The sequence below is a fragment of the Lampetra planeri genome, chromosome 21 (assembly GCF_965212315.1).
Source record: "Lampetra planeri chromosome 21, kcLamPlan1.2.h2, whole genome shotgun sequence".
NCBI lineage: Eukaryota > Metazoa > Chordata > Hyperoartia > Petromyzontiformes > Petromyzontidae > Lampetra > Lampetra planeri.
Genome location: NC_136127.1, coordinates 12974255 through 12996814, shown reverse-complemented (window position 1 = coordinate 12996814; position 22560 = coordinate 12974255). Strand labels below are relative to the sequence as shown.

Sequence of the window (22560 nt, the reverse complement as noted above, 5' to 3'; positions counted from 1 at the left end):
ACGGCTGTGGTGATCACAGTCGTCCTTTACTGCGCACACGTGACAGCTGTCGGGAGAAAAATATATATAAATATGGCACTTTTATTTCAGGAAATACAAAAAACCCCCCCAAAAAATCAGTGGACCGACATTTTCTTTTAATATTTTATTTGTAAAGGTTTTTTGCATAAATACAATGCTTTTTAACTAAATAGCAACAGCTTTAGCATAATAACAGCGCACTTTTCTGTACAGAAATATAATTATTTTCAATCATTAGAATTCACAATAAAACAACATTCAAGAGCGACTTTCCGCAGGCTTTCCCCGCAAAGACGACCGCCACGCGACAGCATCACAGCCGTTCCCGGCAGACCAGCCTGCCTGCTTCAAAACAACCCGAGCCACCAAAGCCACCCACACACGCAGGCCCCATGGGCCCCGTGAGACCACTACCACCAGCAGCAGCTTCGCCCACCCCCCGTTGTGTCAAATCAGACACCCCCGCCAACCACCCAACCAGCCTCTGATTCATCTCCCGCCACAGGCCCTTGAACGAGTTCCCCCCCCACCGCCCCATACACAAAACAATCGCCGCTTTCTCAGCATCCCTACAAAGACTCACTCGCGCCCCCGGGATTTTCAATCCACAGCTCGCACAAAAAATATAGCCGGCCCCTCCGTTCTTCCGCAGTGCAATCTTCCCGATTAAGATGACCCGTGCGCGCGGTCGAGTGAACGGCACACACGCACTCCCATCGCTTCGACCCCTTCCGAACCACAAGGCACATGTACAGCACAGTACTCTGCTCGCGTGTGGCGAGCACCTTTCCCATGCACTTTTCTGTCTCCTCTGCTAAAGTCGGAGTTTTGACATCGGCCCTCCGTTGGAATCGCAAACCAGCCTGGGGTAAGAATGTATTTTCTTGGGATTGTTTTTGAGAAGAGCAGCCCCGTAGAGAGCCATCATCGTGCTCAGTGACTACCGCGAACACCAGCCCTTTCGCCCCGTTTCCCAGCTCCCAATGCATGTGCCCTCTGCCCTGCCTTCAAAGAACACTGCGATAAAACAAACCCGAACAGAAAAATGAAGGCGACGATGAAATGTCATGTCACCATGTTGTCATTGTGTGTTTTTGTTACAGTGTGCCGGGCCGAACGCAGCCCCTCCGCCCGCCCCTGCAGTCTGGCTTTGGATTCATGAACTGACAGCGATCGAGGGCTTAATAATGGATGAACCCAGACCTCTTGACATCTGCCTACGTCAGATACTCCCAGAGACGCGGGACCAAATCTGACCAGTTGGAAAACCAAGAAACGAAGCCGAGGGCAAACCCACGTGAGACCGAGCACACGGGAAAGATGGATGCGCCCGGGATCACCAATTGCGCCACATTCACCACGGCTCAGAGGGCCCAGGTTTGCGGGGCAACCGGCCATCATCACAGCTAGCTTGACAGCCTCCTTGCTGCTGGCCATGACGAGCCGATGGTCAGACACAGACCCCATCGATCGCCGCCCAAGGGCCCAGCAGATCGGGAGCGATGGCGGAAGCCAGCTCCGAGGAATGTGAGGGGCTCGCGCCAAGTGCCCTCGTTCCAGGATGACATCCAGCAGTGGAACGGACTCCTCCACACGTGGCCCGAAACATTTGGCCGGCGTGGAAGACGCGTCATGCTCACGATTTGTCCACGCGATGGCTGGGGGCGAGCGGTGGCCAGCACTCTCCCAAGCGAGTGCCACGGCGAGCCCTCCGCCTTCGCGGGGCTGATTTTTGTTATTTTACATTTACGAGAGAAAACAAAATGAAATAATATATTTTTTAAAACGGAACTAAAAATATATATATGCGACGAAAGCAATATGCGAAATGCTAAAAGTCTCCAAACTTTTTCAAAGGAAAAAACGATAACAAAAAAAAGCTCATTTTGGTAACGCGTATGGATCGATGAACACAAGCCCAAAATACTGTGTGTAGTGAGCACCCATTGTAAAGTTTGTCGTTATTTCAATAAACCAGAGAATCAATGCTCAGCAAAGCCTGCAGTCACATGCCTAGCTTTTTGAGAATTCTCTTTCCCAAAACTGAGCCCAGCTGAATTTGAAGATGAATTTGACAATATCCCAATCACCGTGATCACTTAGGAACACCAAATTAAACATGGGTCAAACTGTGAGGTGCGTTACTGGTCACGTACACGCACAGCTCTTTTTATAACATCCACTGCTGGATGACCGACTGCCAAAACGTTGGGCACACTCAGTGGCCCGTCCTGACTAAATCGATCACCTCAAGCCTCCCGACCTCTTCGAGCAGGACTCGAACATTCAACGTTGTCACATTCGAGTCGGGGCACGTCTGGCCAGCAGCCAGAGAGGGGCGGTCACGGGTTTGGGAGAGAACCAAACCTCGCACAGCACACGGCGCGGGTGACGCTCCGCTCTCCACCGCACCACACGCAAGCCCAATGACATCAAGAACAAAGGTGGAATTTCGACGAGCACGCGCCCACGTGTGCATTGGAAGGAAGGTCCATTTGGCGCATAATACTTAAACCTGGGCTCAGTGTTGAAGAGAACGTCATATTATATTCTGTAGTAGATATATAATTACATATAATTTCAAGTTAATGCTGTTGGCCGAGTAAAACACATTTCATGTAAAAGCTCTTCACAGACTATCTACAGCAATACCCTGTCAACACAACATCTCGGATGCTGTACAATGCAGACATCTGTACAAGTATTCACACGTGGAGTCGAGACGACCTCCGACTCACATCTACCCGCACCCGTCCCGGGCAGCGCCCTTCCAAGACACCAGTCCCACGCCCCACGCTGCCCACCCTCGACGCGCGCTACCAAAACGGCCTTGGCGAGTGTAGTGTAACTTGGTGGCGGTGGCGGCGGCACCCGCACAGCGCTGGGAAATTAGGTCGGACGCAAGTGCCTCGTTACCAACTGAGCATCGATTTTCCAAACTGCACAATCTGTGAATTGCCAGCTGCGCAGGCCCCATGCTCGCGTGCGGAACATCCTCATCGAAGAAGACGTCGAGAAAGCTGTCGGCGAGTTCGCCGCTCGTTTGGCTTGGGGCCTCGATTGGAAATGACGCAGCCAGAATCTCAGACGATGGACGACGGCGCATGCCCCGTCCGGCCTCGAGCGAGAAAAGGCGTCGGCTTTACGGCGCGTGGCCGTCGGCGAGTGGCGCGACGAACCGACACGGCGCGGGTCCACGCTCGCGCAGCGGCCCGGCGGAGCGGAGCGCACGGCTCTCCCCCCGAGCATTGTCGGCTCGCGTCGCGCGGTGTTCGCCACGACGCCCCCCGCGTTTTGATCCCCGTGCTGCGAGCGTCCGGAAGGGAACGGAAGCTCCCGGCACGCGGAGCGAAACGTCGTCGCGCGGCACGACCCGGAAACGCTCGGTCGGAGAGCGAGGCGACACAACCGCGAATAGCCTCCAACAGCAGCAGAGGAGTGCTGCTTCTTCCCTTGGCAGGGTCAGCGGACATCGTCCCAGACCCCCCACACGCGCACGCCCACGCGACCCTCCCGGCGAGGCGGTCGCGAGCGGAGACGTGGGGCCCGCGGACATTCCCGTTACAGCTTTGCCCCTTCAACAACGGATTAATTATCGCCTAGCAAATAAATTACTCTCAATTGTATCGCGTAAAAAAAAATAAACACAATTCGAAGAAAAAAATTAAACGAAAAAAGAGAGAGAGGTGAGTTTTGGATCGCAGTGAACGAGCGTCGATGCGGGGATTTCGTGGTCTCTGACGCGGCGCCGTCTCTGTCGATGCGACGGCGAGCGCGCAACGCCTCCTGGGAAAGACGTGTGATGAGGACGCTACGCGTGGAACGGGCCCGGCACGGAGTTTCACTCCAGCATTCGGTCAGTAGTAGTGTGAGAACTGGAACGATTTACAAGGAGCAAAACAAATGGGCTGACATCTTCGGAACAACGACCCATCCATCGGTCGTCATCGACGTGAGCGCGAGAAGAGACCGCGGCTAAACCCGCGCCACACTCGGACATGTGCAACGCAGCAACACTCCTCACCGAGTGTTAAAGTACAAAAACAAACGCCCAGAAAACACACGGAAACCTCAACTCTGTACACGCACAAAACAAGAATCAGAAACACTTTCCCGAGAATGTCTTGATTAAAGCGTAATAACAACTACTATTATTATTCCTGGTTGTGTTTTTTTCATAAACTTTTCTCACGGTTTTTTTGGAAAATGTTTCTTCAGTAATAATAATCAATAATCATAATATACAATTGAGATACATTTTATTTCGGCATCATTATTTTTCTTTATAAAAATACAGTACGTACAATTGTAAGTGTTCACGGGACGACAAAAGTAGAGAATTATTATTTTAACAAAACCCTGAATTATTCTTGCAATTTCTTTTATATTTTTTTACGGGCAAGAGATAAATGCTCTCATCATCATCATCGTCACCATCGTCATCGTCGCCATCGTTATTATCACTAAAGCGGCACTCTGCATTTTTGCCCGGGCGCTACGCTCAGCGGCAGCCCTCTGACCGCTGCAGGACGGTCTGGCCTGGAGCGCTGGGGGAGGCGATCGCTACGAGACCCCCCCCACCCTGGCTCCCACGGCCGCCTATGGCTCAAAGTTACTGCACCACCACCACCACCGCCGCACCGCGCGAAGCTCGCCACCGGGAAGAGTTGACGGCTCGCTCGGCGGCCGATCTCTCCGTCTCGCTCCGCGGACAGACCGGGAGAGCGCGGCGACGAGCGCAGCGTTCTCCGTGTTGTTGTTATTGTTGTTGTTGTTGTCGGTTGTCGGACGTCGGGTCCCGCGCGTTTTGAGAAACCGGCGTCCGATCGTGCGAGCGTTTTGCGGAGTTGGCGTGGAGTCACGCCGGCGACGCGGGGTGCCCCACGTGGGGTCGAGCGAGCGGCCCGGCCGCGTCCCCTGCACGGAGCACCCCCCCCCCCCCCGCTACGAGAATGGCTCCTCTACAAAGAAGTCGACGCGGCGCGATTCTCTGTCCCGTGCCCAGCCACCTTGTTGTATCTACGAGCAAAGCCTTCTATCGTTACCCTGTTTAAGCTTGTTTTTAATTTAAGTTACAATTCTTTCCCTACTTATGTCTGCGTGTTTAAATTACCATTGTGTTTTATTCACCACTACGACGTTAAGTTAAGAGACATGAACGGATAAACCATGGCGTGAGGTCTGTAGGTAGGTTCGTGTTATTTCTGAGGTTTTGCCACGCGGCGGCAGCGGCCGCGCTTCAAGTAGTTCCGAATCTGAAGCGGTCACAGATCTGGTTCCGAGGGCGACGTCGCTCTGAAGCCGTGTCCAGTGCGCCGGGAGGGAGCGCGCCGGCTCCCGGCACGGGTGAGGTATCTCGCGTGCTCGTCACGCCGGCTGCTCACCTCGGAGCACCGCCGTCTCATCGTCATCGCTCTCCCTCCTCCCCTCCTCTCTGAATCGCGCCACGAAAAAGGAAATCGTACGCTCCCCGATTACCGAATTGCGTTTGCATTTGGACAAACGCAGAGTTCTGGAATGGACCTATGCTATACCCACTGCGACGGTGCGTGTGTGTGTGCGAGTCTGTACAAAGACCTCCCGAACAGCCTTGAAGAGACTCTGTTGGGGCAAGAGCGAGCACCTCGACGATGACTGGCACGGCGCACGAAGGACGTGGCTGGCCAGCACCACGCCCGGCTGCCTTTGTCTTCAAAGTGGCGATGTCGACACTTCGTGTGCGGGCGCCTGCCCGATATTCTACATGTTCACGTGTGTGTATATGACTTATACTCGTTAGCATAGTAGCTTTCAATTTTGCATAAGAAGATGTTTGTAAAATTTGTAAAAAAAAACATTAATTAAAAAAGGAACACCGTGAGCTGCTGTTCAATACCTTTGTAGGCGGAGAACGCGAGTAAGGCCATCGCACCTGGCTGGAGATGTACAGTAGTTGCTGCGGCTGTTGCCGCTGATGCTACTGCTGTTTTAAACGAAGAGCAGTTTCTAAACACATATACATATCGTAAAGAGGTAACAAAGGAAAAAGGGGAAACCCCAACCGCAAGTGGGCGCGTGGCCCCCCAGTGGCCTCGCGAGCCGAGAGGCGACGCAGGTCACGGCGCCCGGCAGCTCGCGGGCCACCACCGGACGAGTCTGTGCGGCAGGAGGGATGTGGACATTTCGTTTCTGCTCCGCTCCTCCCGGCGAGATGCTAAAACTTAAAGTGCACCAGTAAAACGTGGAGCGACTGATTGTCGGATTGCGCAGAGGTACAACAGCTTCTTCAACATCCAGCGTCTGTCGGGAGCTGCCGGCGGAGGGCAACCGTGGGGGGCCCCCACGCTCCCCCGTCTCGACCCCGGGCACCGCTTCGACCCCTCGAGTCTCGAGTCCGATTGTTCGTTGTACCTCCCCTCTAAGCGCCATCTTTGGATGACTGCACCGGACGAGCCGTTAGAAGGCCGCCGACGTGCGCCAATTTGACTAAGCGGTACCAAGCGGTGCCCTCCGGCGGCGATCGCGTGGGTGAGCAAAACCACGCGCGAACCCCGCGCCACCGGCCCCTCTCGCTGGAAATGACGTCGGCAACGTAGCGAGCGGCGCGATGCAGGAGAGGGACGGTGGCGAAGCCACGGGGTGCGCATGCGGGTGCCGAGCCCTGGCCGCACGCGGCCGCCGCGGATGCCGACAGTCGGAGGAGCGTGACCCGCGGTGACCTCTGCCGCGCGTGGCGGTTGACGCGCCGAGAGGCGGGACGCGCCCGACGATGGCTCAGAGCGAAAGGGGAGCGGCGGGCGAAGCGATGCGCGGCCCTCGCACGCAGTGCGGGGGGGGGAGGGAAAAGTTCACCTTGAAAAAAAAAGCGAGCTGCGCGCCACATTCTTTTTACGCTTTCGATAATAAAATAATAATTATGCGGCATCAAATTAAATGAAATGAGACCTCCGACGGTTCAGCTTTCGCAGGCGCGGAATGATCACCTCAATCACTGCTCAAGGACAAGCGACAGGAGCGAGACCGAACGAGCTGGCCCCACGCGCCGCGTCCGCCGCGGTGCCGGCGGCCCCGAGGCTGTCGGTGCGGCGAGCGGCGGCGGCGGCGGCGAGCGGCGCTCCCCCGCAGCTTCCGTGACAAATCAGCGTGCGCGCTTCTGCGAGGGCCAACAGAGAGAATGAACCTCGGGCTTTCGTGAGAAAGCGTTGACTGTATGGCAAGCAGCCTCGCGGGCGAGGAGGAGGGGACGGAGGAGAAGAAGGGGAAGGAGGGGAAGGAGGAGGGGAAGTAGAAGGAGGAGGGGAAGGAGGAGGGGAAGGAGGAGAAGGAAGGGAAGAAAGGGAAGGAATGTGACGGAGAAGATCCTGAGAGGGTAGACGTCCTGGCAACAGGTCGCTCCTGGCGGAGGCAAACTCAACGGCCAAACCCGACACACAACTCAAAGCAACGAGAACAACGGCATTTATAACCGTCGAGAGGAGATGATGGGCTTTTGTCGGATGAGCGCACGAGTTATGAAAACTTAAAGGGTTTACAGTTCCACAGACGTCTCATCGTTCGTTAAAATCACAGGCACCAGAGCTTCTGTCGACGATTCATTCAATATTCTTTTCCTACTCGTGGCTTCCTCCTTTCTCTTTCTCATCGCAGCACCAGCATCACATGCGGCTCGTTTCGTTAGTTTTTTTTATTACAGTATCATTAAGATTAGTTTCGTCGTTTTGTTTATTACTCTCGCTGCTGTCGCTACGCTTTAATTATTGACGATGAATACGCGGGGGCCAGGCCTGGCGACGGCGGCACCCGCACAGAACCCCTTGCCCACCGCGGCACGGGGGGTGGCGGGCGAAGGGAACGGAACGACGCGCGGCGCACGAGAGACTCCTCACGGAGCGCGCTACTATGTACAGCGGGGCGACGCGCGACAGTCGCGCCGGCGGAGGAGCGCGGCCGCCGCCGCCGCGGTGACGGCACCGTGCCGGGCTCCGGCGCGCTCCGAAACGTGCCTTGAAATGCAAGGCACTGTTTGTGTGGTTTTGAAAGTTTCGAAGAACAGACGAAGGAAAAACAACAACTAAATACGCAAATATTAAATAAGAAAAGGGGGGGGGGGGGGTGGCTTACACGAAAAACACCACACGGGTACAAAGTCTGCGGTATAAATTACGAGTTGTTGATGCTGCGCTCCGGAGAGGGGGTGAACATCGCGGGGGTGGCGTGTCGGCCCCGGTTCACCGGACACAGAAGCCTCTTAAAAACGCACCGCGGAGGGATGGCGCCCGCGCGCCCCCTGGGACCGCGAGCGCCGCCGCCTCCCTCGGTAATTACACGAGTTATTTACTTTTTAAAAGGCATCGGTGTCATTAAAAAAAATCACTCCCTGGATTTATTGTCCGGAAAACCTCGAGGCCGTGCTTGGCCGATGCGAGGACGCTGCCAATACTGCTGCTGCACGCACGGCGGGTCGTGGCGGCGGCCGCGGCCGCCTGGAGCAAAATAATGAATGTCGTCACATTGCTTTTTTAAAGACTTTCAGTGGAGACGTAACAACAATAGTAACAATAATAACAATAAAAAAACGCGGACGAAGAAATAAACTTGGTTTAATTGGTCCGAGAACTGTAACACATCAGGACACCACGTACCCAGTTCGTCACTTTGTACATCGCCTTCCGGCGAGCGTCACCGTACCTCCTCGGCATTCCTTTGAGCGCGGCGGCCGCGGCAGGGGCCTCGGCGGGCCGTGGCGTTCAGGGAGGAGCGGGCGGGGCCATCGGCCCGGCCAGCCGGCCGGCCGAGCGGTCCGGCGCGGGGCAAGCGAGGAGCTTCCCGAGGGGACGGAGCGACGCGCCGTGGCCGTCCGACCGAGAGAAATGAAACACGCGAGCCCTCGGGAGGCGGCGCCCGGGCGTCGTCGCTGCCGGTTCCCGGCAAATACTTAGAGTCGGGCCAAGTGCCGTGAAGCGGACGGTAGGAGTCGTCTCGTTTAAGTGCAGGCCCGTTCGGGGAACGCGGCGGAAGCGGCTTCAGTCTCCGCGGAGCGGCGCGCCGGTCACGCGCCGGTCACGCGCCGGTCACGCGCCGGTCACGCGCCGGTCACGCGCCGGTCACGCGCCGGTCACACGCCGGGTCGCTCTCTGCCGGTCGCGAGCAGCCAGGCGCGGCGGTGCTCGGAACCGCCGGCGCCCCATCTCTCGAGACGGCTCGCTCGCTCGTCGCGGCTTCGCGCTCCTCTCCGGGGTTTCCCGCGCGCCCGCCTGGCGTCGCCGTCACCGCGGCGAACGAGCGCGTCGACGGCGCCGCCCACGCCGGTCGCTCCATCCCGCTGGCCCCCCCCCCCACCCCCGGGTTCCGTGGCTCCGTCAGTCCTCAAACACCTCGAGGAAGAGCGGTGGGAAAAGCTCGGAGGGGCAGGTGACCTTCATGTGCAGGATGCGGCTGGAGTGGCAGGCGCCGATGAGGCGCAGGTCGGTGACCTTCATGAGCAGCTTGGGCCAGAAGAAGCGCATGGCGTGCTTGCGGTGGTTGACGTAGTGCTCGAAGGCGAGCAGGTAGGTCTCCTGCATCTTCTCCACCTTGTCCACGCTCACCAGGCCCGGGCGGTCTACCGTGTGGGCGGGGGGACACGCGGTGTCGGGGACGCGAGTCAGCGTCGAGCGAGCCGTCCGGATCCCATTGGCGCGGTCGTAGACCACGGATTGGTGTGGGTGCGGTGAGCGGTGAGCGGGTGCGGTGAGCGGGTGCGGTGAGCGGGTGCGGTGAGCGGGTGCGGTGAGCGGGTGCGGCGAGCGGGTGCGGCGAGCGTACCGGAGGACATGAGCAGGATGGCCTGCAGCAGCGCCACTTCCGAGTCGTCGAGCTCGAACGCGGCGAGCGAGCGGCCCAGCTCGAAGATGGCGTCGGACACGACGCCCAGGCCGCCGTTCTTGAGCTGCTCGCGCTTCACGGCCACCTCCCCGTTGAGCGTGAGCGTGTCGCTCTCAAACTCGTAGCGCACCGCCGCGCGTAGCGACATGATCTCCATGCAGCAGCCCTTGAGCAGCACGATCTGGTCCTCGCACGGCAGCTGAGACGGCGAGCGGGCATTGCCGGCGGGTCAGCGGGTGGGGGAGTGAATGCACGAATGAGTAGATGGATGTGGATGAATGAGTTGGTGCTTGGCTGTGTGGAGGAGTGAGTGAATGTGTGGGCGAGCTGGTAAGTGGGTGGGTGAAAGAGTGAGTGGGTGGGTGGAGGAGTGTGACCGAGTGAGCAAGCAGGCGAGTGGGTGAGCGAGCGGGTAGGTGGACGGCCCTCACCTCCGTGAACATGGGTAGCTTCTTGGCGAAGTCGACCACGCGGGTGATGGCTGGCGTGATGATGCGGGTGAAGTGGCCGAACGCCTGCAGGTCGACCTTGTCTCCATCACGACTCGAGATCACCGAGCCGTGGCCGATGTCCTCCGACTGGCACGCACACGCGCAGGCATCGCGCACTTACGTGTGCACACAGGAATGCACGCCGACACATGTAAACCCGAGTACAGTACGCACACATCCGCATGTACACGAACACACGTAAATGTACGCGTGCACACGCATGTGTATATGTACACGCGCACACGCACGTACGCACAACTCTCATCATCTATTGCAACTTTAATAGTGCTGTTTGTTGCTGGCCGCTTGGCATTTTGGGCTTTTGGGCCCTGTGCTCAGCACCGTGCACGCACACACGGACACACGTGCACGCACACACCAAGTTCATGGTGTGTGGACGTACACACCATGAACTTGCGGTGCTGCTTCCAGGTGCTGCCCTGCGCGTTGGTGGCACGGTGAGCGTCGGTGACGACGCGGATGAGGTCCCACTCCTCGTCGCTTGGCTCCGGCCGCTCCTTCAGGCTCCGCTGCAGCTCCTCCTGCCGCCGGCGCTCGCGGTTGTCGGCGATGAGACGGCGCTTCGCCTGCCGCTTGCTCTCGTCCAGCACCACTGAGCGGAGGTCAGGGGGCGCGGGGTCAAGGCGGGAGAGGGCCAGGGGTGCGGAGACGGAGGGGTTGTTAACGTGGCTCTCCCACGCTGGTTTCGGGTCGCACCGCTGCGTGTTTTACGACGCCACTTCCGGCGTTTCGATCCACGCGCTGGGAGTTTCTCCAGTACTGGACGCCGCGCCGAACGGCACGCGGCACAACTCGAACAGGTTAGGAGCTCACGGAAATATCGGTTTCCCTGTCACGCTACCAACATTACTCTCATATTCAGAGCGCATGGGATCAAGTGCACCCCTCGAGCAGGTGGATCAGAGGTCACTCGGCCTGCGCCGTTTCCACTCGTGATGCGTCGACGACAGCGCGGCCAGGAGAACATTTGCGCAAAAACCACGCGCGAAAAAAGAGACGGAATAAACACGGAGAAGATGACCCGGAAAGACAGCGGGAGGATTTATACAGAGGGATGAAGCAAATTGGAGAGCAGAGTGCCGCCGAGGGAGCCGTGCCGAGGAGACCGATGGCGGAAGCAGGAGAAGAGGACTTCTCTTCCCACGGGAGGCGGTGAAACCACAACTCTGATCTTCCCATCAACGCAACCGCGACGTGAAAGGTCACAGACGCATGCTCTCACCCGGACAGATCGCCCAAAAACAACAACAACCATAACGACCCCCGTGACCGGCACGGCAACGAGGTGGTGACACCTTCACCCAGCAGCGACGCGAGCGTCGGTCACGGCGGCTCCGAGCCGGGTGGATCTCGCACGCGATGCCGAGCCGGCGTCGTGAGGGCGCTCGGCCAGCGGGTGGCGCCCCGAGGCCGCGGCGGCGGCGCGGGTCGACGACGCCGCCGCCGCCGCGGGAGGCAGCCTCGTCGCTTCCTCGCCGCGGCGGCTGCAGCGATCGCCTAAACCCCGCGCGCCGGGAGCCCCGTAAAACCTCGTCGCTCGCGGCCTCTTGACGTCCCGATGGCGTTTTCCCGCGGAGTCGACGCGGGCGCCGCGTGGGCGAGGGAACCCGCGGGCGACGGTGCACGGCGCTCGCGCGCCCCGCCAGACCCGTGAACCGCGTGGGCCACCCCCGCTACTACAGCCACCGCCATCACCGGCACCGCCACCAGCACCGCCATCACCACCGACGCTACCGCCACCACCACCGCTGAGGATTAGGAGGAGATTGAATCCGCTCCGGGGGCAGGGAAGGGGTTAAACTGCAGCTTTGCTAAAATGAATGGAATTTAAAAATTCTGCGTCTGGAAAAATGAAGGGGGGGGGAAGGGGGGATTGAATAGAAAAAAATGCGGTTAAATGGGCCAAAATTGTATTCTAAATCTAGCGGACGTCTGCAGGGCCAATTCCCTTCCTCACTGGGAAAAATACATTCGCTGTTTGGGTCTGTTTAATATCACTCTGACACTGCTTGGTTAATGGGACTTGAAATACAGTTCTATAAAATGCTTCTTTATAAAACCCTACGGTCAGACTTCCTGTGCAGGAACATTCGCAGGTCACCGGCTGGGCGCTCTTTTCAGCTGTCACGTTCGCCCTGCATCTCAACGTTTGATTCCGTGCTTTTCTTTCGGGGGTTCGGTGGCAACGCCGGACCCTCGGGAGGCACGAGCCGTGCCGCCCCGCGAATCGGCGGCGAGCGGCCGCGTTCCGTCTCTTGGCGGCGGCCGGCTCGACGCGTGGGGCCGACGGGGGCCGCGACGCGCGCCACCACGAATGACGTTCAAAAGAAGAAGTGAAAACCGCGACGATGCCAACCTGCCGGTTACGGAGACCACGGCCGGCACACAGCCCGCTCGAAATCGGCTCGCTCGGCGGACTGTTGCGTCGCAAGATCACGAGAGGTGGCCCCAGCTGTGGGAGCCCTTCATCCAGCGGGGGACCGCGGCTGCCAACGACGACGATGGAACCCCCCCCCCCCATTCCTTCCCCCTCCATGCTCCCGCTCCGCCTAACCCCCCCTTCCCCATCCTCCCCGATTGGCAAGCGCTTCCGTGCCCCACTCACGTCTACGTGGCGACGGGACGCCGCCTTCTGTGCGCGCGCCGCGTCCGCGTGAACCGCTCGACTCGCACGGCGGCCGCGCGGAAACGCTGGCTGCCGAGGGCGCACGCCGCCTCCGGCCAACGCGGCTCCTGCGTCGTCGCTTTCGGATAAAAATACGGAATAAACGACGGTGCCGCGGCGCCCTCCGGCGCACGCGTCGTCACGCAGAGCGGCGGGCGACCAATGGCCGCAGCTGGACGGGACAGAGGGGTTCCCTCGGGTGCGCTGGATAATCGTCCCGGAGCTCACGCAGCGAGAGCCGAGAAGCCCTCCTCATTAGCAACAAATAACACGACGTGCGCGTGCGTGCGCGCGTAAGTAAACGCCCTGGAGGCAATTACGAAACAAAATGATCGCACTCAAGATGACACCGACAAGTCGTGACGCACGCTCAGGTGTTGCGTAATAATGTCCACGTGGCGCCGACCACCGAGTGACTCTAATGGAAAAGGGCGCGATGGGACCAGCGTCGCCTTGACGATGCTGGGAACCACGGCAGCACGAGTGAGGCACGGCACATCCAGTCCACCCCAACAACTTCGGTTACAAAGAACTTGCGGTTGGTTAGAATTTTTTTGCAGCATTCGTTTTAATAATAATAATAAAACTGCCTGCATAAGTGTGAACCCAGTGAACTCGCCATGCCGTGCCTACGCAGGGCCCACCGCCCTCCCCTCCCGAGGAGCCGTGGCACGCGCGCTCCGCTAAAACGCACCGTATGGTGGCGAGGCGATGGCGTTACTGCGCTCGCTGTCAAACAACAGCGGTCACATCGGCTACTCGCCTCGCACGATCAAATCTGCAGCTCCAAAAATATTTACGCGATTTCCTGAATGCTTCCGAGAGTTTTCCGAGCAGAATTTTTTTATAAAAAGAATTATTTTCACGTTGGTAGTAGAAACTCCGCAAATATTGAATTAATCCGATTCAGCGCAGCGTTTCCCACAGGAGGATCTTGGCGGCTGCGGTGCGACGTTGGCGGGCGCGGCCGCCCGCGAGTCCGTGCCAAGCAGGCCTCACATGACCCGGCTCGCACCGCCGATCGGCGCCAACAACCGCTGCCTCCGCCGCCAAGTCCACCGCCGCCAAACGGCACGGGGGTTGCGGTGATGGCGGTAGAGCCCGGGCGAAGCGGAGTGCCGGCGAAGCAAACGGCACAACGACCCGCACGGCCGCAGGGCGACCTTCGGCTGGGCCCAGACTGGGTGGTGGGTGGATGAATGGACGGTGAGCTGCCTGGGGCGAGTGGCTTGGTGTGCGGCTGGGAAGATTGGTCGCTGTGCAGTTGGTAGCTTGGGCGAGAGGCTGGGTAGGTGGCTGGGTAGGTGACTGGATAGACCAGTGGACGAAATGATTGACTAGCGGGTGGCTGGGGGGCTGGGTGAGTGGCTGGGTGGATGGATCGCTGGTTGGATGGGTGGAAGCTTGACCGGCTGAGTGAGTGGGTAGATGGTTTGCTGGAGGGTGGCTGAGTGGATCAGTGGCTGGCTGGGTGAGTGGGTGGGTGGCTTGTTGGATGGGTGACTGGGTCAGTGACTGGCTGGTTACATTGGTGGCTAGATGCACGGTTCGTTCATTCGGAGGATGCGTGGCCGAGTGAGAGCGGGGGGTGGATGGATGGTTGTTGGATGCGTGGATGGGTGACTGGAGAGATGCCAGGACAGATGAATTGCTGGGTTGGGTGGATGGCTGGTTGGGTAATATCATAATGCATGCTATTCGCTGATGTCATGGCCCAACTCTCAAATTGTAATATTACTCAACACTACATTTCAATGAGCAAAACTGCCCCCGTGCAACTGCAGTGACCCTGGTCTCCCTTCATCTCAAAATTAACTCAACCCGTTACACATAGCACACGGACTCTTTTAAAGCAATATCCATTACTTGCATTAACGGTAACGATGATCACGCCGAGCCAATCGGAAACCGAGACGCTGCCGCTGACACCAAGGCAAAGGTCACCGACGACGACCACCAACACAGCGGTGACGATGGCCGCCGTGTGACGACGCGGCGGCAAGGACGGGCGACGTTTCCTCAAGTTGCTGCCGATCTTCATTGAGCAGCGGCCTTCGTTGTTTACGTTCACGTTCTGGAGTGGCCTCCGCTCCATCGGCCGCCCACGTCTCCCACACGGGCTCCCCACCCCGTGCGTAAAAGGGGGCGCGCGGCTCACCGCGGCCCCCTCCTTTTGACACGCGGCGGCTCCCTTGGCGCTCGCGGCTACGAGGGGCCGCGGCGTCCGAGCCGAATCCGTGCATCGGGTTGGACGGTGGGGCTCGAGAAGGAGGAGAAATAAAATACGGCGCGACTGAAATCAAAACCAACTCTACCTCCCGGGTCCGCAGGCGCGTCGACTGAGGCCGCGCTCGTAAGCCAGACCGACCACGATGATGGCCGCCGCGTCTCGTGCAATATTAATAAAAGCTGCTCGCCGCTCATTGAACTTTAGAAAGATGCAAAATACCGCGAATCGAGTCGGTTTGAGGTGGGGGGACGGCGGTGGAGGGGCGCTAGCCGAGTGGAACGAGCGCACGTTTCGTCCACATTTCTCTCGGTGAGCACGGAGCTCACGCGACCCGCGACCGCCAGACCCACCCGCCCTCCCCACCACCACCCCAACCTTCGCGCTGCCAAAATAGATGCGAAACAAAAGATAATTGAGGCAGACTCGCGGTGCATTCGGGACTTATTAGGGTGGATGTCGGGCGGCTTGAGGAGGCCGGGCTGCCGCGCAGCACGGAGGATAGGGTTTCGGCGGCAGCTGTGCCGATCGGCCGCAGCTGGTGAGGATCGGCCATCGGGAGAGAGATCGGGGCGACGGGGGGAGCGCGGGGGCGGCGCCGCACTCTCCTCGGCTGCCCCGCCGCTGCTGCCCTCTCACCTGTGCTGCCCTCTCCCACTCCGACCTCCCGTCCCCCGCCCCCCGCACCGCCCTCGACGTCGGCCCCTCCGTCGGTCGGGCCGTCCCCCTTCCGCTCCCCCGCGGCACGCCGCGTCACCTGCGCTCTGACCTCTCCCGCCGCCCCCTCTCCTCCACGCTCCCTGCCCCTCCTCCCTCTCTCCTGTCTCTCCGTCGCTCTCCTCCACACCCCTGCTCCCCTCCCCCCGCTCCCTCCACGAGGTCGCACGCAATCTCTCCCGCGTCCCCTCTCGCGATCCCCCGCAGAGCCGGCTCAGCCCGGATCCCCCCCGCGCCCTCCACCAGGTGCCAATGATTTACGCGCGGGCAGCGGAGGGGAGCTTCGCTTCTCTTTTAGAGAGAAGAGCGGGGGAAACGAGAGAGAGAGAGCTGTGGCTCTTCAGTTCTTTATTTTCTTGGTAAAACTCGCATTAATTCGTCCGCGCCGCGGCCGGGGCGCGGAGAGACGAAGCGTAAACGGACGCGGCGAGCGGCGGTCCCCTGGCCTGCACCCTCCGCTCCCTCCGCACCCTCCGTGCGCTCAAACAAACCGGGGGGCCTCCCCATTCCCTCTGGGTGAAACCCACAGGAGGGCGGTGCTGCTGGGGGGGGGGGCGGCGAAGGGCGACGGGGGGCTGGAGGTTCGCGGTGGGCGGTATGCAGGAGGTCGTGGGTTCGATCCCGACCCTGCTGTATATTCGGAGTGTGCGTGTCTCTCTCCCCGTGGTCGTGTGGTTTTCCCTCCACATTTAGAAACGTCCATTAAGATTATTTGGATTATTTTGGTGCTATAAATGTCCAAATGATGGTCCAGGTGGCTTCTGAAAGTGAATACCTCAGTGGCCCTTGCCTGGTAGGACGGGGATGGTTTAGTTGATTTGTACATGTCTGGGTGATGTGTTGCACTGTGCACTACGACCATGTTTGTCGTAGTAACGTTCGTACCCGCCCCTACTGGACATCTATGAAAAAGAGCTCAATAGCTCATCGGATTCTTCCGGCAGTATAAACAAATATTCTGATTCTGCAGACACACCCGGCCCCCTCTGCTCCCCGCGTGGAGAGCAGAGGGGGCGGTGCGGGTGGCGGCCCTCACGGGCGGCGTGTGGCGGCCGCGTTGATTTGTTGTCGTGTCGCCGTCGGGAGAAGGAGAAACGGGCGGAACGCGTCGAGCGGCGTGGGCGAGGAGGAGGACGACGACGACGGTGGCAACGGCAGATGAAATATCGGCACAAATTCACCGCGCCGGCCGTGGGTTTGGCGAGTTCTGACCGGCCGCTTGATAAATTTCGGGTTTAATTTGGCCACGTGAGAGGGAGGAATTGATCGTTTGAAAAAAAAAAACCGATATGGGAACATCTGTCATTCGTTAAGGGAAGTCTGAAGGGCACATTACATGCAAGGCTGAATTCATGCATTTCAATCGGTAGCAATAAAAGCTCCCTTCCCTTTCCCGTGCAGCCCATTTGTCTCGCGGGGGAGAGGGAATGCCGGGCGCCGGGGTCGCGCCGCGTCCCAGTGACCAGAGCGCCAACCCTCGCCGCTCGTCACGTCCGTCCCGAGTTCACTCTGCGGCCGCCCCCCACCCCCAGCGCCCAACCCCACCAACCACCCCCACCGCCACCCCCAACGCGAATCCCGACGATCGTAACCAGGCGAGAGCTGGAGGGCATTTTCAATCATCGCGCTTAAATCATTACGGGAATGAGATCTTTCTGTAATGCCTCTCGTGCCCCCCTCTCTCTCGCACACAAAGGTCCTCCCCGCGCGTAGCCCGCCTCTTAAGGCTGGCGTGGCGTACGTCCGGCCACCTTTGTCTCTCCCCAGTGCTGATGCTCACACACTGCAGCAGCAGGTACTCATTTCAGGCTTGGTTGACCTCGGGAAGTTCCAGTGATTGAGTCAGATAATCGCCCCTGAATGTCAGCCATGGCCAGGAATTGAACTCGGGCAGCCAGGTTCATAGCGCAGTGCGCTACCTACCAGGTCATCGAGCGGTGATGGTGTTACCAAAACACTATAAGTGTACCTAGCCAGGCCATGTGACTCGCTGTAGGAGGTCAAAATACATACCAAGGTGACAGGAGGTCATGGGTCAGACCGCGGTGTTACATGTTGACGATCAGGCAACCTGTAACACCTTGGTCTGTCAGTCAACCCACACAGAAACAACAACGACAACAACCGCCATTCGCCACTACGCTTGTGCCAGGCTATGTGCACGTTAAGTCTATGTGAGGTGTCGAACGCCCGCTGGTAGGAGGAAACGGGACAGATCCGGGTGCCACGGGTCGACTGGCCGATGCACCACCTGTGCCCTCTACTGTGCCAACACACACACACAGACACACACACAGACACACACACAGACACACACACAGACACACACACAGACACACACACAGACACACTCACAGACACACTCACACACACACACAGACACACACACAGACACACACACAGACACACACACAGACACACACACAGACACACACACAGACACACACACAGACACACACACAGACACACACACAGACACACACACAGACACACACACAGACACACACACAGACACACACACAGACACACACACAGACACACACACAGACACACACACGCGCTATCCTGTCCCACCCGTTCGCTTTGCCCACCGCCCGTAACACTCACAGTCGGCCGCCATCCCGGCAGCCAAGCACTTGCGGAAGCGGCACTCCTGGCACTGGTTGCGAGTCACCCGGTCCACGGCGCAGCGGCCGCCGAACTTGCAGGCGTACGACGGGTGCAGCTTCTTCTGGATCGTGCGCCGGAAAAACCCCTGGATGGACGGACGTACGGAGAGACACGCCGGAAGTGAATGGCTGGCGATGGCATCACCGATAGCAGCACGGGAGAGGAAGCGATTCCGCCCAGCGCGACGCCGGCGCCGTCGAGCTCCGCGCGTCACCTCCCGTCCAACGGCACGAATGGGAACAGAGGCGAGAGTTTTTTCTACCCCCCCGATATATTTTGTTTATCCGGCGATTTGAGTAATCGATGACTAAAACCGCGGCTCGGCCCGCCCACTCCCCCGCCCCGAGCCCGGCGCCGGCGCGTCGGGGACGGCAGCGGCCGCCCCCTCCACCCCCCGGTCCCGAGCCCCGCGAGGCTGCGAGGCCCCGCAGTCAAAATCAATTTGGCCTCAAATTAAATTGAGCACGGGCGGCTCTCGGCGGACCGCGCAGCGGCACGGGGCCGGGGAGCAAGCGGCGCGGGTGTCACTCAGCCCGAGCACGCCGGCCTGCGCGCAGGAATGAGCTCTCGGCCCGGCGAGATCTGCAGAAGCTTTTGGCTCAATCGCCGTTGTTGTTTTTTTTGAGAAACAAAGAGCACCTTCATGGGCACCGTAATGCAGATGAATGCCTTTCTCAAAAGTGCTGCTCGACCGCGTTACCGAGAAACGCCCGATGCTGTTTAATTTATCAATTTGTGCGGCGGCGGTGGTGAATTACATTTGCCTCTTCCTGTCTATACAACTGTGGGGGGGGAGTGAGTGGGTGGGTGGGTGGGTTGGGCAGGCAGGCAATTGGGTGAGCGGGTGGGCGAGTGAACGGGAGAGTGAGGGGGCGGACGACCAAGAGGGTGAGCAAGCGGGCGAGTGAGCAAGCGGGCGAGCGAACGGGCGGACGAGCGGGCGGACGAGCGGGCGGACGAGCGGGCGGCGGGCAGCCTGGGCGACACCTATGGGAATCACCTTGCAGCCCTCACAGGTGATGCAGCGGTAGTGGTAGCCCGTGGCCTTGTCCCCGCACACCACGCACGGCTCGTCCTTCTCCAGGTAGCTGGGGATGTAGCCTCCTGCTGGAACGCATGCGCACACACAGACCCCCCCCGGGTGGCCGTTTACAAAGACCGTCGGTGACCAGTGCGGTCAGCGAGCGCCTATTACAGCCGGCGTGGCGCTCAAATGGTTGGTGGTCCCGCCGGGGGTTTGCGCCATTTAAGGCCAAGTCGACCGAGGGGAGGGGCTCAGGAGTGGTTCAGACATCCTTTTCCACGTGCACACACGCGCACTTTGACACGCACCGTGCGCATTTGCGCGCGTGCGCTCAATCACGCCGAGTGGCGAGCTACGTGGGCCCGAGTTGGCCCCTCGCGCCCCCCCCTGCCGGACGGCTCGTGACAGCGCTCCGGCCGAGTAACAGAATCAGAGTCCCGCTGGCGCGAGCGTTTGAACGGCACGTCGGGGGGGGGAGGCGGGGGTTGTATTTTGAGGGGGTGACGGCCGAACCGGTCTGACGCAGCGTGGCGCGATTCCCAGCGCCGCACCGCGCTGTCTGTTCCCCCCCACCCCTCACCCCCTGGTGGGGGTGAGGGGTGTGGGGGAACGGGGAAGGGGCAGCGTGGGCCGCCGCCGCACGCAGGCACACACAACGCACATTCATAGCGCGCGCGGACACCGTGTGTTAAACAATGCAGTCAATGACAACCACAACAGTTGGACTTGAATGCCGAGAAGACACGAGGCATTTTAGATATCGTTTTGACATTTCTCGCTCTACTGCGTGGGGGTGGAGGCGGGACGTGGGTGGGGGACAAGGGGAGAGGAAACGGGGGGGGGGGGGTGGGGACCGATGGCACGGACCGAGCCGCTGCACGCGGCAGCAGAGATCGCAAATTGGCAACAACCTGAAGAGAAACTGAAAGCCCCCAAAAACATTATCTATTCACGAAATCTACGCTTGACGAAAAACAGCTTTTGAAAGAGCTCCGGGCTGGAAGGGGGCGGGGCGGAGGGGAGCGGTAGCGGGTGGCGGCGACCCAGCCGGCGCTGGCTGCCAAGCGGGGCAGCCCGTGCCCGCTGCGGGGATCGGCGCAGCTCACGGCTTGGGCGACCTTCCAAGCGCGGCGACTGCCAACCGCGCTCCGCGGAAGCACGCTCAGGGTGCGGACGGGAGGGGGGAGGGGTGCACAGGACGCGGCCAACACGAGCGGAGCGCCGGCGGCGGAGCCGGCGCTGGAGAACTCGTGTGACCCCGTGCCGAGAGACGGCGCCCTCTGCCGCTCGCAGGCGCCGACCGATTCTCGAGCTGTTACGTCGACGCATCGTGCCGAGATGTAAAGGCCGCGTAGCGTCGATCGCCGACAGAGCGGCGAGTGACGATGGGGAGCGATGGCGGCGGCGCGGCGCTAACGTGCCAACGCGAGTCTTGGCTGGCATCCGCCATGCCGGCGCCCCAATAAAAACGCGGAATCCTCAGTGCAGCTCTCCGGCATCGAACACTCTCCGCTAAAAAACTGTTGTTTTAAGTTTTTCGTGGCATTCGACGGTCAGGAAATAAAAAAGCTGGCACGGGCGCTCGGAATAATTCCACTTGCCATTCGAGCAGTAATTATTGTTATTACAATTTTAATTATTTTTTTCCCACCCGCCCCACCGTGAAAGCGACAAAGGAAACTCAGAAAACTTTGTTGAGGAATGAATTCGGATTCCCCGGCTGCTCCCAGCGGCCGCCCCCCGTGGGGAGAAGAGACTCCGGATCCGAGTCGGCCGAGTGGGTGGCCTCGTGGATCAAACCCTGCCGGGTCGCATGGCGGCGGGCGGGCGGGCGGTACCCAATTACGCCAACGGCCCGTGCGGCGAGGCCCAGCTGCGAGCCGTCCCATGGGGACGGCACAGAGCGGTCGCCCGCGCGGGGACCGGGGTCGCGCCGAGAACCAAACTCGCCCGGGGACGGCAAACGAAGCGGCGTGGTTCCGCTGAACCAGACGACATCACGCGGCACCGGCGAGCCGCTCCGGGGTGGTGCGCGGCACGCTCGGACGACCGCCAATTTCGGTCGCTTTCTTTGAAGCGATGCGCGTGGACGTGCCGCGTTTAAACGCACGCAGCTCGACGGACTCGTGCCGCCGCACGCCGAGTCGGCGTCGGCGTCGGTGCCGGTGGGACCGGGCTGCGTTCTTCTGGCAGGGTCTGCTGAGAGACGCCCCGCGGAGGTTCGGTTTGCAGCGGAGCCGTCCGTGCCGAGGTTGAGTTGTCCACTCGGAGGCAAAGGACCTACGCTGGGCCAACCGGTTTCATCCGTATGGAAAAAAACATCTGGAATAACCGGCAAAACAATCCAGCACGAGCCCTGCCTCGAAAAGAATCCTCGACACTAATTGGGGTTTATTCGATTGTATAAAAGGGAATTTATTATTACGGTCGTAAATCGCGGCAAGATTGTCTTACCCGCTACACCCAATACCCGCAACACCCAAAACCCGCTACACCCAATACCCGCTACACCCAATACCCGCTACACCCAAAACCCGCAACACCCAAAACCCGCTACACCCAAAACCCGCTACACCCAATACCCGCGCTTACAAAAAGTTTTTAAAGCCGCTGGCAAAGTGCGAGCAAGGCAGCGCTCGCGCGGACAGCCGCCAACACCTGCCGCTGCGACGCCCCCCCACCCCCCCCCCCCCCCCCCCCACGGGATCCTCGGTGCCAGCGGCCTCCGAGGTCACGCGGAGCTCGGATCCTTGGAGGCCGCCGGGGGCCGCGCTCCGCCGCGAGCCTCGCGGTGCCGCCGACTGCGTGGCACCGAGCGGGGAGAGGTCACGGCAAGGCGGATTCCGGGAAAGCCCACGGCCCGCCGCCGAGAGCTACTAAC

At 59.7% G+C, this 22560-nt stretch overlaps 1 protein-coding gene across 1 annotated transcript in view; it reads right to left on the bottom strand.

Moving 5' to 3' along the window:
* Window positions 1-130: 130 nt before the first annotated feature.
* The window catches only part of LOC144724722 (thyroid hormone receptor beta-like), a 44890-nt gene continuing 22460 nt past the window's right edge, over window positions 131-22560 (bottom strand). The window contains 6 exon segments of the mRNA XM_078604062.1: window positions 131-9601; window positions 9805-10063; window positions 10296-10442; window positions 10763-10968; window positions 18593-18740; window positions 19656-19762. Coding sequence (XP_078460188.1) covers window positions 9360-9601; window positions 9805-10063; window positions 10296-10442; window positions 10763-10968; window positions 18593-18740; window positions 19656-19762 — 1109 coding nt within the window. The 3' untranslated portion in view covers window positions 131-9359.